Raw genomic sequence first — 15,337 nt, 5'->3', positions numbered from 1 at the left:
ATTGTCAAAATTTTGCAAACTCTAGTTGAGAAAAAAGATTAATGTCATCACCAGTCACATACATTATTATTAATCATATGATATATGTCCTTATGGATATTTTTCTATGCATACAGATTAATAAAAGGATGGTATTATATATATATATGTACTTTTTTAAAATTTAGATTTTTTTTTAGTGTTCCAAGATTCATTGTTTATGCACCACATCCAATGCTCCATGCAATACATGCCCTCCTTAATACCCACTGCAAGGCTCACCTAAGCCCCCACCTCAGTCCCCTCCAAAACTCTGTTTGTTTCTCAGAGTCCACAGTCTCTCATGGTTCATCTCCCCCTCAGATTTTCCCAATTCACTTTTCCTTTCCTTTTCCTAATGTCCTCCATGTTATTCCTTATGCTCCACAAGTAAGTGAAACCATGTAATTGACTTTCTTTCCTTGACTTATTTCATTCAGCATAACCTCCTCCAGTCCCATCCATGTTGATACAAGAGTTGGGTATTCATCCTTTCTGATGGAGCCATAATATGCCATTGTATATAAGGACCATATCTTCTTAAGATTTGGTCCTTATATACAATGGAATTATATATTTTTTAACTACTTACTTGACATAACAGTAAGCTATAAACAACATACCATATTTGTGTTTGTGATTATGCATATACCATAATATACATTACCATTATCCTTTTTAAGACAATGGGACATTTTTGGGGCACCTGAGTGGCTCAGTGGGTTAAGCCTCTGCCTTTGGCTTGGGTCATGGTCCCAGGGTCCTGGGATCAAGCCCCACATCGGGCTCTCTGCTCATTGGGGAACCTGCTTCCTCCTCTCCTTCTCTCTGCCTGGCTCTCCGCCTCTTGTGATCTCTGTCAAATAAAAAAATAAAAAAAAATCTTAAAAAAAAGACAATGGGACTTTTTTTCCTTTAAGTTTTTCTGCTTCCTCTAGCTGTCTAAATTTACTCCTCACATTCTCACATTCCATCTTTGCAACCCTGGGCCACCGTTTCTGCTAGCTGTAGTGTGAGAGCAGTGGCTGTGGAGCTTTGAGTTCACGTCCTGACAGGAGGAACAGCCTCTGGAGGACATAGGCACACGGGGGCCTGTGCTGTCTGTGGCTGCCGTCCTGTGCCAGCTCCCACCTCTCTCAGTATCTAGGGTTCATCCAGAGCAAGCTCATCTGCTCTCTAGCTGTCTGAGACATCCTCCTTGGAGGGGTCTTGAGCTTTCTCTCCTGATGATTCAGAGCAGTCTGGCTTTGGGTGCAGCTTGAATTCTGCTACAGTCCATGTTTTCCTGTTTTTTGTATTGGTGAGCAAAATTTGGATGAACATTTTAGGGATCTAGACATTTAGACCCTGCCTCTAAGCTCCCTGATGGCAGAGCCCTTGTCCTGTTGCATGGCATCCCTAGTGCTAGCAATGCATCCACACATAGTACTTGCCGAAAGATCTCAAAATGACCAAGTCATCTGATTTCTGTACCAGGAGACCTGATGGCTCTCAGAAGCTCAGCAGTTCCCTCTCCTGTAGCTTCTCTAATGGAAACCAGGGAGCACTCCTGGTACTTGTCTGTGATTCATCCAGTCACGAGAGGAAGTGCTTATCTGTGTGTGTCAGGGACTGTGCCAGGCAGTATGCAATCCATGTATTAAAAATGCCTATTATGGATAATTTTATTAAAGATTTTATTTATTTGATGGGCACCTGGGTGGCTCAGTTGTTAAGCGGCACCTTTCGGCTAGGGATATGATCTCAGGTCCTGGGATCAAGCCTCACGTCAGGCTCCCAACTCAGCAAGAGGCCGGCTTCTCCCTCTCCCACTCCTCGTGCTTGTGTTCCCTTGCTCACTCTGTCTCTCTCTCTGTCCAAAAAATAAATAAAATCTTTAAAAAAAGATTTTATTTATTTGCATGAAAGAGAGGGAGAAAGAGCACAAGTGGGGGAAGGGGCAGAGGGAGAGGGAGAAGCAGGTTCTGGACTGAGCAGGGAGCCCAACATGGGGCTTGATCCCAGGACCCTGGGATTATGACCTGAGCTGAAAGCAGATGGTTAACCAACTGACCCACCCAGGTGCCCCTATTGTGGAGAATTTTTGACACACGTACAAGCATATTGTATAGACACAAGTCTATGGAATACTTTACATGAATCTATCTGTGCCCATCACCTGCCCAACAAACACCAACCCATGTCAGCTGCCCCATCCATGCACTGTTATAATTCCTTATCTGTTTTCCGTATTACATTAAAGCATATCATCGGTTAATATTCTAGTATCTTCTCTATAATATAGTGAGTTTTAAATAGTACCTCACCACAATGCCATTATCACTTTTCATTGATATAAATATGGAGGAATGAATTGTGAATAAATTGTAGTTCTAACCTTTAAGGAATTTATAGCTTTGTGAGGCAGGTAGAAAAAACCTCAATAATTAGAGTGATTATTCATAGTTGTGAATATGATTATAGTGGAGTCGTATCACATGCCTAGGTAAATCATCTGAAAATCAGTTGGGGTTGTCCTAGCAGGAAGGTAAGGAGGTAAAGGGAAATAATAACAATGTAAATCATGGGAGGCATTTGTCCTGCTTCCTTTTTCCATGGATATAAGACCAACGTCAGTCAGTATAGGCAAGATCCTACATTTCCTTCAATCAGGCTCATTTCTTGCCTTTCAGAGGGTGAACATCTCACCACCTTGAATATAATTCGAGTGTTTAAGATAAATATTTGCAAAAGCATTCATCCCATCTCTTCAACAAGACTGAATGCCCCCATAGGGGAAGAGGTATCCAACGACTTGTAGCAACGACCACAGCAGAGTAACATAGCAGGACTTCTGTAACCAGCCCATCAAATTTCCTATGTATCCCTGGTTCAGAACCCAAAATATGTAGCTCTTGTGGTTTTTAAGCTTCCCTAACTTGTTTCCAACTTGTGTTGTGGAATCAGGTTCAGTAAGAAGAACAAGGACAGCATAAATCCTTATACATACCTGCCCTTTGGAACTGGACCCCGAAACTGCCTTGGGATGAGGTTTGCGATCATGAACATGAAACTCGCCCTTGTCAGAGTCCTGCAGAACTTCTCCTTCAAACCTTGTAAAGAAACACAGGTCAGAGAGAGCACTTTCTGTAAAAAGAATGTTTTATTGTATTTTTTTTTAAACTAAGGGATATGGCATAGAGCTGTGTGTGTGTGTGTTTGTATGTGGACTCATTTATGCCCAGTAATTTGTTCTATCAGCCAGAGAATCTATTTGAAGCCATCTGTGACATTCAAGGGCCCTTCAGTTCCTGAGTGCCATATCTGTGGTTTATGACCACCCAACCATAAGGGTCACATGGTCAGTACAGTTCATGTGACATCATTATACACAGAATGATGACCTTGAGCAGTATTTTAAATTTCTTTTAAGTCCATGGAAAGGAAGGAACCAAGTTGTGCACAGTCATGACCTTCAGTGATAGTCATGATGTGGCTTCTGAATGATGCTCTTCTCCACCACAACTCACAGACACTTTGGTGACCGAAGTTCTCAAACACTCATTGTACGTGGGAATCAGTGGGGTTGTGAAAAATCCTGATACCCAGGTCATCTCAGAAACTCTAACCTAAGTCACCCAGAGTGTGGTTTTAAAGGTGCCCCCATGATTCTCAAGGGCAAGCAAGGTTGAGAATCTGGTGTGAAGCATGTCTGCCTGATGTGAAGGACTCCCAGGGACCAGGCCACCCTGGGTATGTGGCTCCACCTTCTGCAAGCCTGAATCCTGTCAGGCTGTGCTTCCTTCCCATCCCAATCTGTCATCATGAATGGATGTTTCCACGAGAGAGGTGACAGGGTGTGTAGCAGTGTTGATGTCCATACAACAAAATGTGGAATAAACACTTAGGAGTCAACATATAGAAAATTAACTCTGGCACTTTTCAGTATTGTTGCCACAATGGCTAAGAATCTATTTTAAATGTTAAACACTCATTCTGTTCCCTTAAGATTAAAATAAAAGAACACCAGCTAAGATGTATGTGTCTGCAGCCTGGGCCAGAGTAAGTAATAATAGATCATCTGTTGAATAAGTGATGGATGAATGCTTTCATGCTCCAGTCTTGACAGCTTACAGAGTAATTTAAAAAAATCAGAGATAGATTAATCTAATAATGGTATTTATATGTTTGTAATGCATTATTGTCCTTTATGTATCATGCCTTCTTTGCTTATGTTGTTGGCAGGGTTTCATTTGTTGGTTCTCATATGCTTATTTAACTATTGCAGATCCCTATGAAATTAAGCGTTAAAGGGTTAATTCAACCAGAAAAACCCATTGTTCTCAAGGTTGAGCTAAGAGACGGAGTGTAAACGGAGCCTGACTTCCCCTATGGACCTCCCCTTTGTTCTCCAAGAAGCTGTATCCCAGATCACCAGAGACCTCAATTTCCTTTGTGAGTAAAACCCAAAAGTGAAGATGGTCTGCAGGTACTGCCTGTGACAGATGACTAGGGCTTCCATACATTCACTTAGCTTTTTTGGTGTCTGTGTGGAGCATTCTGTATTGTGGAGAGTGAAGGAGGTGCCCAATAAGTGCCAGCGATGTAGACTCAGCCTGTCCGGTTCACACAAACTACCCCCAGTTAGTACCATCTGTTCCCCTGATCAATAATAAAACTTTCTCAACAATTTTATCAACCTACTTTAATGAAAATGAGAATTATTGTCATGACTATGGGAGTGATATTTCTGTCACATGTCTTATTTTGAATATGCTACATTAAATATCACACTGATCAACATCACTTTAGAAAACTCTGAACTGATGGTTTTGTGCACATTAAAAGGGAATCTGTAGAATGATGAGTGAGAGCCAGTGACTGAATGTTTTGACCATCGCAGTTGCTGGGTGGGAGGAGCTCGTTCAGAACTCCAAGGTGATATATTAAGATAAGTGAGAGTAAATTCACTGTGACTTTGCCCATTGGTCAGAAAGTCTATTCACAATTGAATTCTACAGGTTTTGGAACACATGTTTTTTCCAACTCTCAATTGAGGCACTTAGTATTATATGATTAGTTTTCATTTCATCTGCCCTGATATTCTGGTACCCAGAGGACTTGCTCTCTCTTTGTGTTCTAGCCTCAGCTCCCAACTGTCCTGATAGAATGAACGTTAAATCAGATGTGGTTGAGTGGCCGGTTGACTTGGCAGGAAGACTAAAAGCATTTGTCCATTTCAGTTGCTGTGAGGAGCTGCTTAGAATTCTTCCTATTTCCCCCCTCTCCTCCCCTCCAGCCCCTTCTATCTCCTCTCCTGGCCTCTTCTTTTGCCTTTCCTTTCCAGATAATTCAGTCCTAATGCCATCGGTGGGACACAGCCAGGTGGGCAGCCCCACACAGGGGGTCAGGGGCAGAGAAGAGAGTCGCAGTGACTCTAAGTTAGCAACTGAGTGGGGTGGGGAGGGTATACACATGGAAAATCAGGATGGCATGGGTGTGGGAGCCCAAGCTAGATGAGAAGGGTGCCCACACAGAGGGTTGGTCTGAAGGAGCCCTTGAAGCTCAAGCACAGTGTGGAGAAACCAAGTAGCCGGTGGGGGCATACATGAGTGGTAAGGGATGGAATAAGGGTTAGTTACATAAAGGGGGATTGATCAAATAAGTAAATATATTACTGCCAAATGGTTTAGGAGTTTCTCACTGTTGGAGAAGGGAGTCACTGATTTGGAAAGGGAGAAAGCCAAATGAAGCCTGTGTATTCAGAGCCTGGAAGTGAGTGTGTTAATGTAATGTCGTGTTTTCCTATGGATAGATGATAGATTGGTAGAGAGATAGAAATGTGTGTGTCTGTCTATGTGTGTGCAAGAACACATATCCCCTACCTCTCTCCATGGACAGTTCTTAGAAACAGTGACATGGTAAGATAAAAGAGCACACCTAGTGCTCAGATCTTGGCTCATAAATGTCAGTTTCCAGTGAAGGGAACTAGGGATATTCAGAGAAATGACTGGTGCCAGGCTGGGAAAGCACAAGATGAGCCAGGAGCATCTTGCGCTCCATGGTGATGGGGAAACATCCATAGGACACAGAGCTAATGTGTGGGGTCTCTTCCAGCCCTCAGGCACAATTTAGGCATCATGATAACTAACAATAGGGAGAGATTATAGCCCATTGAATAAAACTGGACACTCGAGTACACACAGGTGGAGAGAAATGTAGGAACAGATTACAATCGATGAGGAGACTCACACAGTTTCAAAGTACTACAGCTCAGACACCTGTGAGTTCCTGAAGAAAGAGCAGCTCACAGAGCAGACACCTGGCAGACCAGTGAGCACAATCAGGAACAGGAGGAAGGGATGGAGCATCACTGGAGAGGTTGCTGTGAGAGGAACCCAGCGTCCTCTCTGGGATATTCTTGCCAAGGTGGCAAACCTGAAAAGAAATCCCCCAAATTGTGAGACAGATGGAAGTAAAAGAATATCTACTCCTAATTTGTAACTGGTGAGTAATCTTCTACAACATCATGGTCCTGAAAGCAATAAAAAAAGAAAACTCAAGCCAGGATTGGATTCGCTGGTCTGCAACCCCCCCTCACAGCAAACAACTGTGTTTCAACCTATCCCAGGAAGGGGACCTTTCAAGAGTCTGTCTGAAATTTCCTGATGTACACTAGTGAGTCATTGCAGGATAGAAACCCTGCAAGTCCATTCCCCACAATGAAGGTGTCCTGTCCTGAAGCAATGCTTCCTTTGCCCTCTGTTCTCTTCCTGCCCCACTCTCCTCCCTAGAAAATCGTGCATTTGTACACCTCCTGGGAGCATCTGTCGAGTTGGCAGGTGGGATGGTGCCAGTTCATGAATTGCTTAATAAAGCCAATCAGATGTTCAAGTTGCTTGCAGAATTTTGTTTTGTTTGTTTTGTTTTTTAACAAAAAAACAGAGACAAAATAAGGAAGTATTCCAGACTGAACAAAAGAGGCTGAAGAAGGGTGACCTGTAACTTCAGTGTGTGAGCAGGGTCCTTGGGCTATAAAGGACATTGTGGGAACAGTTGAGGGAATTGAAGGTTCTGATTGTTCCTTGCCATATGTGTCAGCTTCCACTTCCTGACTTTGATAGAGATATCTTCATAGGAATATGGGGGATTGTGAAGTATTGGGTCAGCATTTTCTCTGAGATGTGTCAGGAGCATAGTTCTTGGAAGAGACTCTTCTGGAGGTTTTAATTGTTTTCTGGGAGAAGTGGGTTACAAAAGCAGCTTGAGCCAACACAGCTCTCCTCGTCCTTTGCCTGATTCTAACTTAAATTATTTTAAGCAATGAGGCAGCACCACACAATGAATGAGAGATGGGGAGCTCTGAGGCTGGAGCTCCTGGGATTTGAATCCCAGCTCAGTCCAGGGCTGAGGCTAGACCAATCAGTGGCCTTGGGTAAATGAAGAAAAGGTGCCCCCTTTGCATAGCTGGACCCACAAGCTTTGGGCCACATTTCAGCACCTGTATGCCCCTTAGCTGAATGCCCCTGTGCAGAAGTTAGCTAGAGCTTTGTTATTTTCTCAGGTCAGTCCCCTAAAAGTTGAGCCTGAGGTGGGGGTTCTAGAGCAAATGGTCTACTAAGACAATGCTCTCAGGAGAAAGGATTGAGGGGAGCTGGGTAGGGCAGGTGCACAAGCTGAGCAAAGCTGGGGCAGGGGGAGCCTAATATCATGGAGAGCTCTGGAGCTAGAATTGTATTACAGAGTTGATATCACTATGAGTTAGTCACTAGCATTTTGTACTCCATCAGTGGGTCATAGACTGCCTTCCCGCCTCCAAGAGGCACAAACTCCTAGGTGAAGTGGGTTCAGTTTGGCCAAGGGTGATTCTCCAGAGAGTGGGGCAGCTTGAGCTCATAAGAATGAATATTGCCAGTGACTGGGGGATGAGTATGCTGCCTAGCGACAGGAGTCTTGTACCTGCCTCCTCTACAGACACTTTTACGTGGAACCTGGAGTTAATTAGTTAACACCTTCCCGCCTTGGTACTTAGTGCCTCAGATTGTATAAAATAGGGGCATAAGACCAGTGCCTATCTGACATGATGATGAAACCAAATGATGTGTGTGAGGTGTTTGGGACACAGACTACGGAGCATGCAGCGAGTTCATAATCAATATTGGCTATTACTCTCATAGCTGTATTATCCTCAGTCCTCTAGAGACCATGTTCATTTGGACATTTGGGCTCCATCCCTGTCAAGTCCAGCTTCAATCTGCCATTTGAGAAAGTAATTGCAGACATCTTTCCCAGAGGTTTAACTATGAAGATACTAATGCCTCAGCTTGTGTTGTCCAGGAATTTTCCAAAAAACAATATAAACATCCCCCATCTAGAAGTGACTTTGTCAGATGATAATCAACATGTGAACCTCACTGGGATGGTCAGCAGGGGCACCCTCATGCCCTAGGACCCAGACCCAACAAGAAGTGATGGACTTGACCTCAAAGGAACTTGACCTCGCTCTACCTTAGTATCCCAGCTGGAGGAAGAAGGGCTCTCCTTGTCACCACAACTACCACCCCTTCTGCCCCATAAGAGCTCTGGCAATGAGAAGCCAGCATACTTCGAACTCCTGGGTTACTCCAATGGACTCCTGTTTATAACAGCCTTCCCTGTTTCCCCTTTCCTCCTGAAAAAAGTACACCTCCCTTTTGTTCTTCAGACTTGGCTGTGGTTGCTGAGCTTGTTTGTTCTGGATTTCAATTCTCATTTCTTCCTAACTCCCCCTGTGCTATTAGAACAATTGGCAGGTTTTAGTTTTAAAGTTAACAGTCATCACAACTAGGAGCATTCAGTCTTGGGGCCCGGGATGCACTGCAGTAAAAGCACCACTGTGCTCAGGTGGCATCTCTCCAGGCCTCTCTTAGAATTGCTTTTCTGGTACCAGAGTTCTGCCTAGTGTGTCTGGTCATCTCCAGGCTGTACGGTGTCCAGGATACATGAAGAGCTCAGATGAGAGCTGCTTAAATCTTTGAGGGTCAAAGACAGGCAGGACCAGGGAAATGTCGAGTCAAAATTAGCTCATTCAGGGGCTTATTTCTTCTACTGTGACAGACTGGCTTCTGCAGAGTAGATGACTGTCTATGGGACTGGAAGGACCTATAGGGTGTGTGAACTTCTATATTCACTTTTTTAGTTCAAGAATTGTCCTTTCCATGGAATCTTGTTTGAAGATGCAAATCCTTGTTTGTTAATGTAGTAATTAATTCTATATGTAAGTATATAGGATTCTCTATTTACCTGTCTCTATCTCTATCTCTTTATCACCTGATCCTATTTACCTCTTTACCTACCTGTCATCTCTATCTATCTATCTATCTATCTATAATCTATCTATCATTTATCTATTTATCCTGCTCATCATCAGTCATCGTTGTATGTATCTAGGAAGCCTGAAATCCCTAGAAGCCCCAGGCATTCCAGGCCCAGCTGTTCAGGTCTCTTCAAACAAGACATGGAAAGAGAGCCTTCAGGATGACTCCAGCCCCAACTTGTCTCCAACCACATGAGACTCCAAGCAAGGGTTGGCCAGCTGAGTCCAGTCCCTTATTTCATGGGTTAAAGAAAAGATTGTACAGTCTTTTCGGGTGGGCTGTCATTCTACATTAAATCATTGCAATACCCCTTCCTCACTTCAGTGGAGTCAGATGTATAGGACCCAGAACAGAGGTGACAATTGGGGGAAGATTGTGGAAGCCATCACCTTTCAGTTCCTGTGAATTATGGAGGCAGCAGTGGGGTTGTGGATGAGCTCAGAGAAAGGAGTGTGGTTGTCTAAACAGGGGTGGTTCTTGGTGATCCTGTGGATCAGGACAAAAAGGAAGAAGGGAGAGGACTGACTTTCTTGAGCACCTGTCACGTGCTGGACCTTCACGACACTAAGTCTTTATGCCCCTACATGCCTCTCAGTAGGACAACACTTTGGCTGTAGGGTAGCCAGGTTTGAAGAACACCCCAGTATCTCTTCTCCTGGTGTGTAGTCTTTCCCCATGAACAGGGCTGACCTGGGATACCAGGAAGATATTGTGGGCATGTCAGTGTGTGACTGCAGCTGAGTCATATGAGAAAAAGATGCTTCCACCTTCCCCAACTTGGTTAGGTGACTGGGGCAAGTCAGGGACAGTAAAGCAGCTACTTGGTACACAGCTGAGACCTCCTGCCAGAGCTGGTGCTGACCTGCGAGGCCCACAAGTGAGCTACTTGTGATGTAGCTTCCAGCTCAGTCTAGCCTGCAGAGGATGGCAGCCCCAGCCAATGGCTTGGCCACAGCCTCATGAGAGACTCTAGTCAGAACCACACAGCTGAGTCATTTAAATTCCTCACCCACAGATTATAGGATAACAAATTAATTGTTTTATGCCACTGTGTTCTATGGTAGTTGATTACAGTGTAGTAACTAATACAGAGACAGAGGAGCTGGGATGTCTTGGATGCCACAGCATAGAACTCAGCAGAGTGTCCAGTGATTGACTGTCTGCTGGGCTTGTTGGCAGAGAGGGAGGTGATGGTGGTGGTGGTGTATTTGTGTCCAGAGGTGTGTATGTCTAGGGGTGTGTGTGTGTGTGTGTGTGTGTGTGTGTATGTGGCTTTTGTGTAATGGGAGTGTGTGTTTAGATGTGTGTTTGTGTTTACAGGGGACTGTGTGTGTCCAGAAGTTGTGCATGTTTCTGTGTACAGGATGTGTGTATAGGGGGGCATGTGTTTGGGGCAGGGGTTTGGGTACAAGGGAGTGTGTTGGAGTGGGTATGCATACACATAGGTAAGGAGGTAGGGTCCCAGCAGTTGTTCTTTTGGGAAGCTGAAGATTATTGCCACCACTAGGCTGTGCTGGTTGAGGGGCATTCTCTGCCTGGATCCAAAGCCAGCTGTGCCAAAAAGACCTAGGGGATCTAGTTATTTCAACCTAAGGGTCTCAGTTTCCCCATCTGTGATGCAGGGATGATAATAGTGGGCCTGCACATGCCTGTCACAGAGGGCTAGAGAACACATAGTAGTGAATGTGCACTCTCCTCAAAGTTGGGGGGGATGGTGAGACAGGTCCTGGGTATCAGTGAGAAGGGCCCAGGTCAGCAAGGGCAACTCCCAGTCCTCATGGAGCCATGGACACAGCCACAAACCATCACGGAACCCTCTCTAGAGCCAGGGAAGAGACTAGGTGTCACCTGTAAAGTCCAGGGCAGAGAGAGGTTCTGAGGCCCACTTTCCCAGCTCAGAAGAAGTCACACCCCCAAACATCCTGAGCTCATTCTGGGAGGAGCAGGGAAAGGGAAATGGTGGGGGTGAGGGAGGAATCAGAAAGACTGAACTCAGAAGCTCGTTATCTAAGTGAGACCAAGAAGTTCTTGATGGTAACAAGAAATCCTTCCTCCACAATGTCACCCCAAGAAGAGTCTCATGGGGATGATGATGTCAATGATGAAAAATCAAAGAGCTACATTTTCTTTGGACATCTATGTGTTTTCAAGAGCAGTCCGTCTGACTGGATTACAATTCTTATAGCTAAGACTTGGGAATTGCAAATGATAGAAAGCTCAGTTATGAGCTAAAATTATGACATGGCTGCTAAAAGAAAGCTACTAAAACCACAGGCTGCTTTTTTGGTATGCAGATCAAAGGAAAGCTAGCTCCAGGGTATGGTAGACCTTGAGAGATTTTCTACCCTTTGTATTTTAAGACACAATACTCTCCTCCTTCTCATACTGGTTTTTTGTTTATTCTTCAGTGTCCCTGTCCTAGACATTTGTAGTTGCAAAAGCAAGACCTATTTTGTTCATATTTAATGTTATTATGTTTGTTTTGACATGCTATACTAGTTTATCCAAAAAAAATTTTTTTAGTATTTTCTAAATTGTTTTTTTTAATTTAATTTTTTTTCAGCATAACAGTATTCCTTGTTTTTGCACCACACCCAGTGCTCCATGCAATCCGTGCCCTCTCCAATACCCACCACCTGGACCCCCCAACCTCCCACCCCCCAAAATTTTTTACATCTTGATTCTAACATTCAACATATTAACCCTTTTCCCCAGCTTTCTGTCAACTTCAATTTAATCATATCACTGTCTATATCTTCATCCATATCATTGATTAAAATGTTGTCTAGAAAAGGAACAAGTCTAGTATAGAACTAGATATCTCTTTTAGGCTGTCATAAAACTTAAATCAACTAATGGATCCTATGCTACTCCATCATTCAGCCCATGTTTCTTCATTCTGTCCAGAAAGACATCACAAAGAAATTTTTACAGAAGCCAATATACATCATGATTAACTTATTCACTTTGTATAGAAGTTCAGTACCAATCCAAAGAAGAAATCAACTTCCTTTGGTAGGCTAGCTCCTACATGTTTACCTCTTCATTCCACGTGGCAAATAAAGAACATTTAACATGGAGGACAAGGGGAGATGGAGAGGAGAAGGGAGCTGAGGGAAATTGGAAGGGGAGGTGAACCATGAGAGACTATGGACTCTGAAAAACAATCTGAGGGTTTTGAAGGGGCGGGAGGTGGAAGGTTGGGGGAACCAGGTGGTGGGCATTAGGGAGGGCACGGATTGCATGGAGCACTGGGTGTGGTGCAAAAATAATGAATACTGTTACACTGAAAAGAAATAAAAAATTAAGAAAAAAAATAAAGAATATTTAGTCCACACTCACTGCACACTAGAAGTTGTATAGGTCTTTACATATATTAGTTCATCTAAAGTCCTCCCAACAAACTTGGAAGGTGGATACTATTACTCTTCCTATATAAAAAATGATAAAACTAAGGCTCAGAAATATGAGATGACCAGGGCACCTGGGTGGCTGTCAATTAAGCATCTGTCTTCAGCTCAGGTCATGATCCCAGAGTCCTCGGATCAAGCCCTGTGTCAGGCTCTCTACTGGGCAGGGAGTCTGCTTGTCTCTCTCCCTCTGCCTTTCCCCCAGCTCATGCTCCCTCTCCCTCTCTCACTCTCTCTCTCTCAAATAAATAAATAAAATCTTAAAGAAAGAAAGAAAGAAAGAAAGAAAGAAAGAAAGAAAGAAAGAAATGAACGTGGGATGATCTGTCTGAGATTACACTTCTAGCAAGTGGTCTAAGTAGAATTTAGACATTCAGATGCTAAAAGTTGTGTTCTACTATTCCAAGTAATCTGATATAAAATTGGTCCTTAATAAATGTTTTTTTAATCAATCACAAAAAAAAAGAGCAGTCTGTCTCCCATTTCTGCAGTTGGAAGCATATCACCGTTGATTGATTAACAAAGATGAAATGGAAGAATCAGAGAGCTGGAAAGATCTCACTGTTGAAGTCAAAGGCTTTAAATTTACAGATTTCTCATTTAATCCTCCTAATAACCCTCTGAAGAAACTGAGGCACAGAGAGGTTAGTGACTTGCTTACAGTGAGAGAGTAGAAAAGTTGGAGCCCTCTGACCTGTGGCCTCACTCAATATGCTGAGCTGCTTCCAGACAATTTCATTAGTCCCAGTGCTGGGGCTGGAGCCCACTGGCCCCAAAGGACAGAGATGGCTTTGTGGCTAATGCTGACCCCACAGCTGTCCTTTCAGAGCCTACGCAGTGCTGAGCACACAGTGTTCTTCACTTCAGCAAAATATCGTGGCTGTTTGTGAGACACATCTTGGAAACAGCCTGAGGACTCCACCAGTACCTCTATTGTTTTGTCACTTGGGCACTTCCCAACACCTGCTATCCGAGGGTCATCTGAACCTCAAAAATGCCTAGAGGTCAGCAGGAAGGTTCTTGCTCTGGTTTTTGTTTAGATCCACAAACATTTCCTAGTTACCACTCTGGATCAGGTCCAAATATGCCCTGTAGGCCTGGCAAAGTCCAGACCCATGGATAGACTCAATAGATTCAGTATGGTGGAAGGTCAACTGCAGTGGTTTGAGAGCACAGAGAAGGAGCACTTGTCTCCAGAGGGGGTTGGGAGGAAATGATATGTTGTCTGAGGCTTGTAAAAAATTATCTTTAATAATAAATGTATAGATGTGCATGCTTTAGAAAGTTGAACCAGTACTGTAGTGGTTATAGCAAAGGTATTGACACCTTTGCCCCACCTGATCTCTTTCTTAGTTTTCTCCCTCATCTTGGAAGAGGCCATCTCCTTGTAGCTTTCAGAAGAATGATGCAGAGGAGTAAATTTTTCTTAAGAATGTGTGTGTCTGAAAATATCTCTGCTCTATCCTCTTACTTGAATGGATGATTTGAGCATAGACCTCGAGGTGGGCTAGAATTTTCTCTGTGAACTTGAAGACCTAGATACTTGTCTCTAGTATCACTGTTGAGAAGATAAGTACCCTTCTGGTTTCTGATTCCTTGTATGGGACCTGCGTCTTGCTCCCCTCACTCTCTTTGCAAGCATTTGGGATCCTCTTTTTGTCCCTGATGTTCTGAAAGTTGATTACAGTGTGCCTTCATGGATCTGCTGTCATCCATTATGCTAGGCAGATGTGTCTAAGAGGCCTTTCAGCAATGAGGCCAATGTTCTGTATCTGTATTGTCCAACATGATTGTCTCCAGCCACATGAAGCTACTGTGCACTTGAAATGTGGCTGGTGTGGCTGAGGAACTGCATTTCTGTTTTTATCCATTTTTAATAAATGTAAGTCTAAATGTAACTTGCCACATGTGTCCAGGGGCTGTGTATTGGACAACACAGTGGATTGGCCTTTCATTCTAGAGACTTGCTCTTCAATCTTGGGAAATTCTCTTGAATTATTTCTTTCATTTTATCCTTTCTTTGTTCAGAAACCCCTATGGTCAGATAATGGGACTCCTTGAATTAATCTCTAGTTTTCCTACCTTTCCCTACCTTTTTTGGGAGTGAATTACTCACATAAAATTAACCTAGTGAACATGTCTTTATTTAAAGTTTTGATCTGTTATGCTTCATTTATTTTTTTCTGATTGACTTATATTTTTAATCATTTTTTAAATTTATTATCAGCATAGCAGTATTCATTGTTTTTGTACCACACCCAGTGCTCCATGCAATCCGTGCCCTCTCTAATACCCATCACCTGGTTCCCCCAAACTCCCACCCCCCACCTCTTCAAACCCTTCAGATTGTTTTTCAGAGTCCATAGTCTCTCATTGTTCACCTCCCCTTCCAATTTCCCCCAACTGCCTTCTCCTAACTCCCCATGTCCTCCATGCTATTTGTTATGCTCTACAGATAAGTGAAACCATATGATAATTGACTCTCTCTGCTTGACTTATTTCACTCAGCATAATCTCTTCCAGTCCCGTCCATGTTGCTACAAAAGTTGGGTATTCATCCTTTCTGATGGAGGC

General features: G+C 43.5%; 1 protein-coding gene across 1 annotated transcript in view; it reads left to right on the top strand.

The window, feature by feature from the left end:
* The window catches only part of LOC116876456 (cytochrome P450 3A12), a 46,421-nt gene extending 41,779 nt beyond the window's left edge, over positions 1–4,642 (top strand). Inside the window, exons 12-13 of the mRNA XM_032872634.1 lie at positions 2,965–3,127; positions 4,286–4,642. Coding sequence (XP_032728525.1) covers positions 2,965–3,127; positions 4,286–4,369 — 247 coding nt within the window. The 3' untranslated portion in view covers positions 4,370–4,642. The remainder of the gene's footprint in view (positions 1–2,964; positions 3,128–4,285) is intronic.
* The last annotated feature ends 10,695 nt before the right edge of the window (positions 4,643–15,337 follow it).

This window comes from Lontra canadensis, unplaced genomic scaffold (genome assembly GCF_010015895.1).
Source record: "Lontra canadensis isolate GAN:19392208 unplaced genomic scaffold, GSC_riverotter_1.0 scaffold45, whole genome shotgun sequence".
NCBI classification, from domain to species: Eukaryota; Metazoa; Chordata; class Mammalia; order Carnivora; family Mustelidae; genus Lontra; species Lontra canadensis.
The sequence above is the reverse complement of the archived record's forward strand: the minus strand, read 5'-3'. Positions and strand labels throughout refer to the sequence as shown.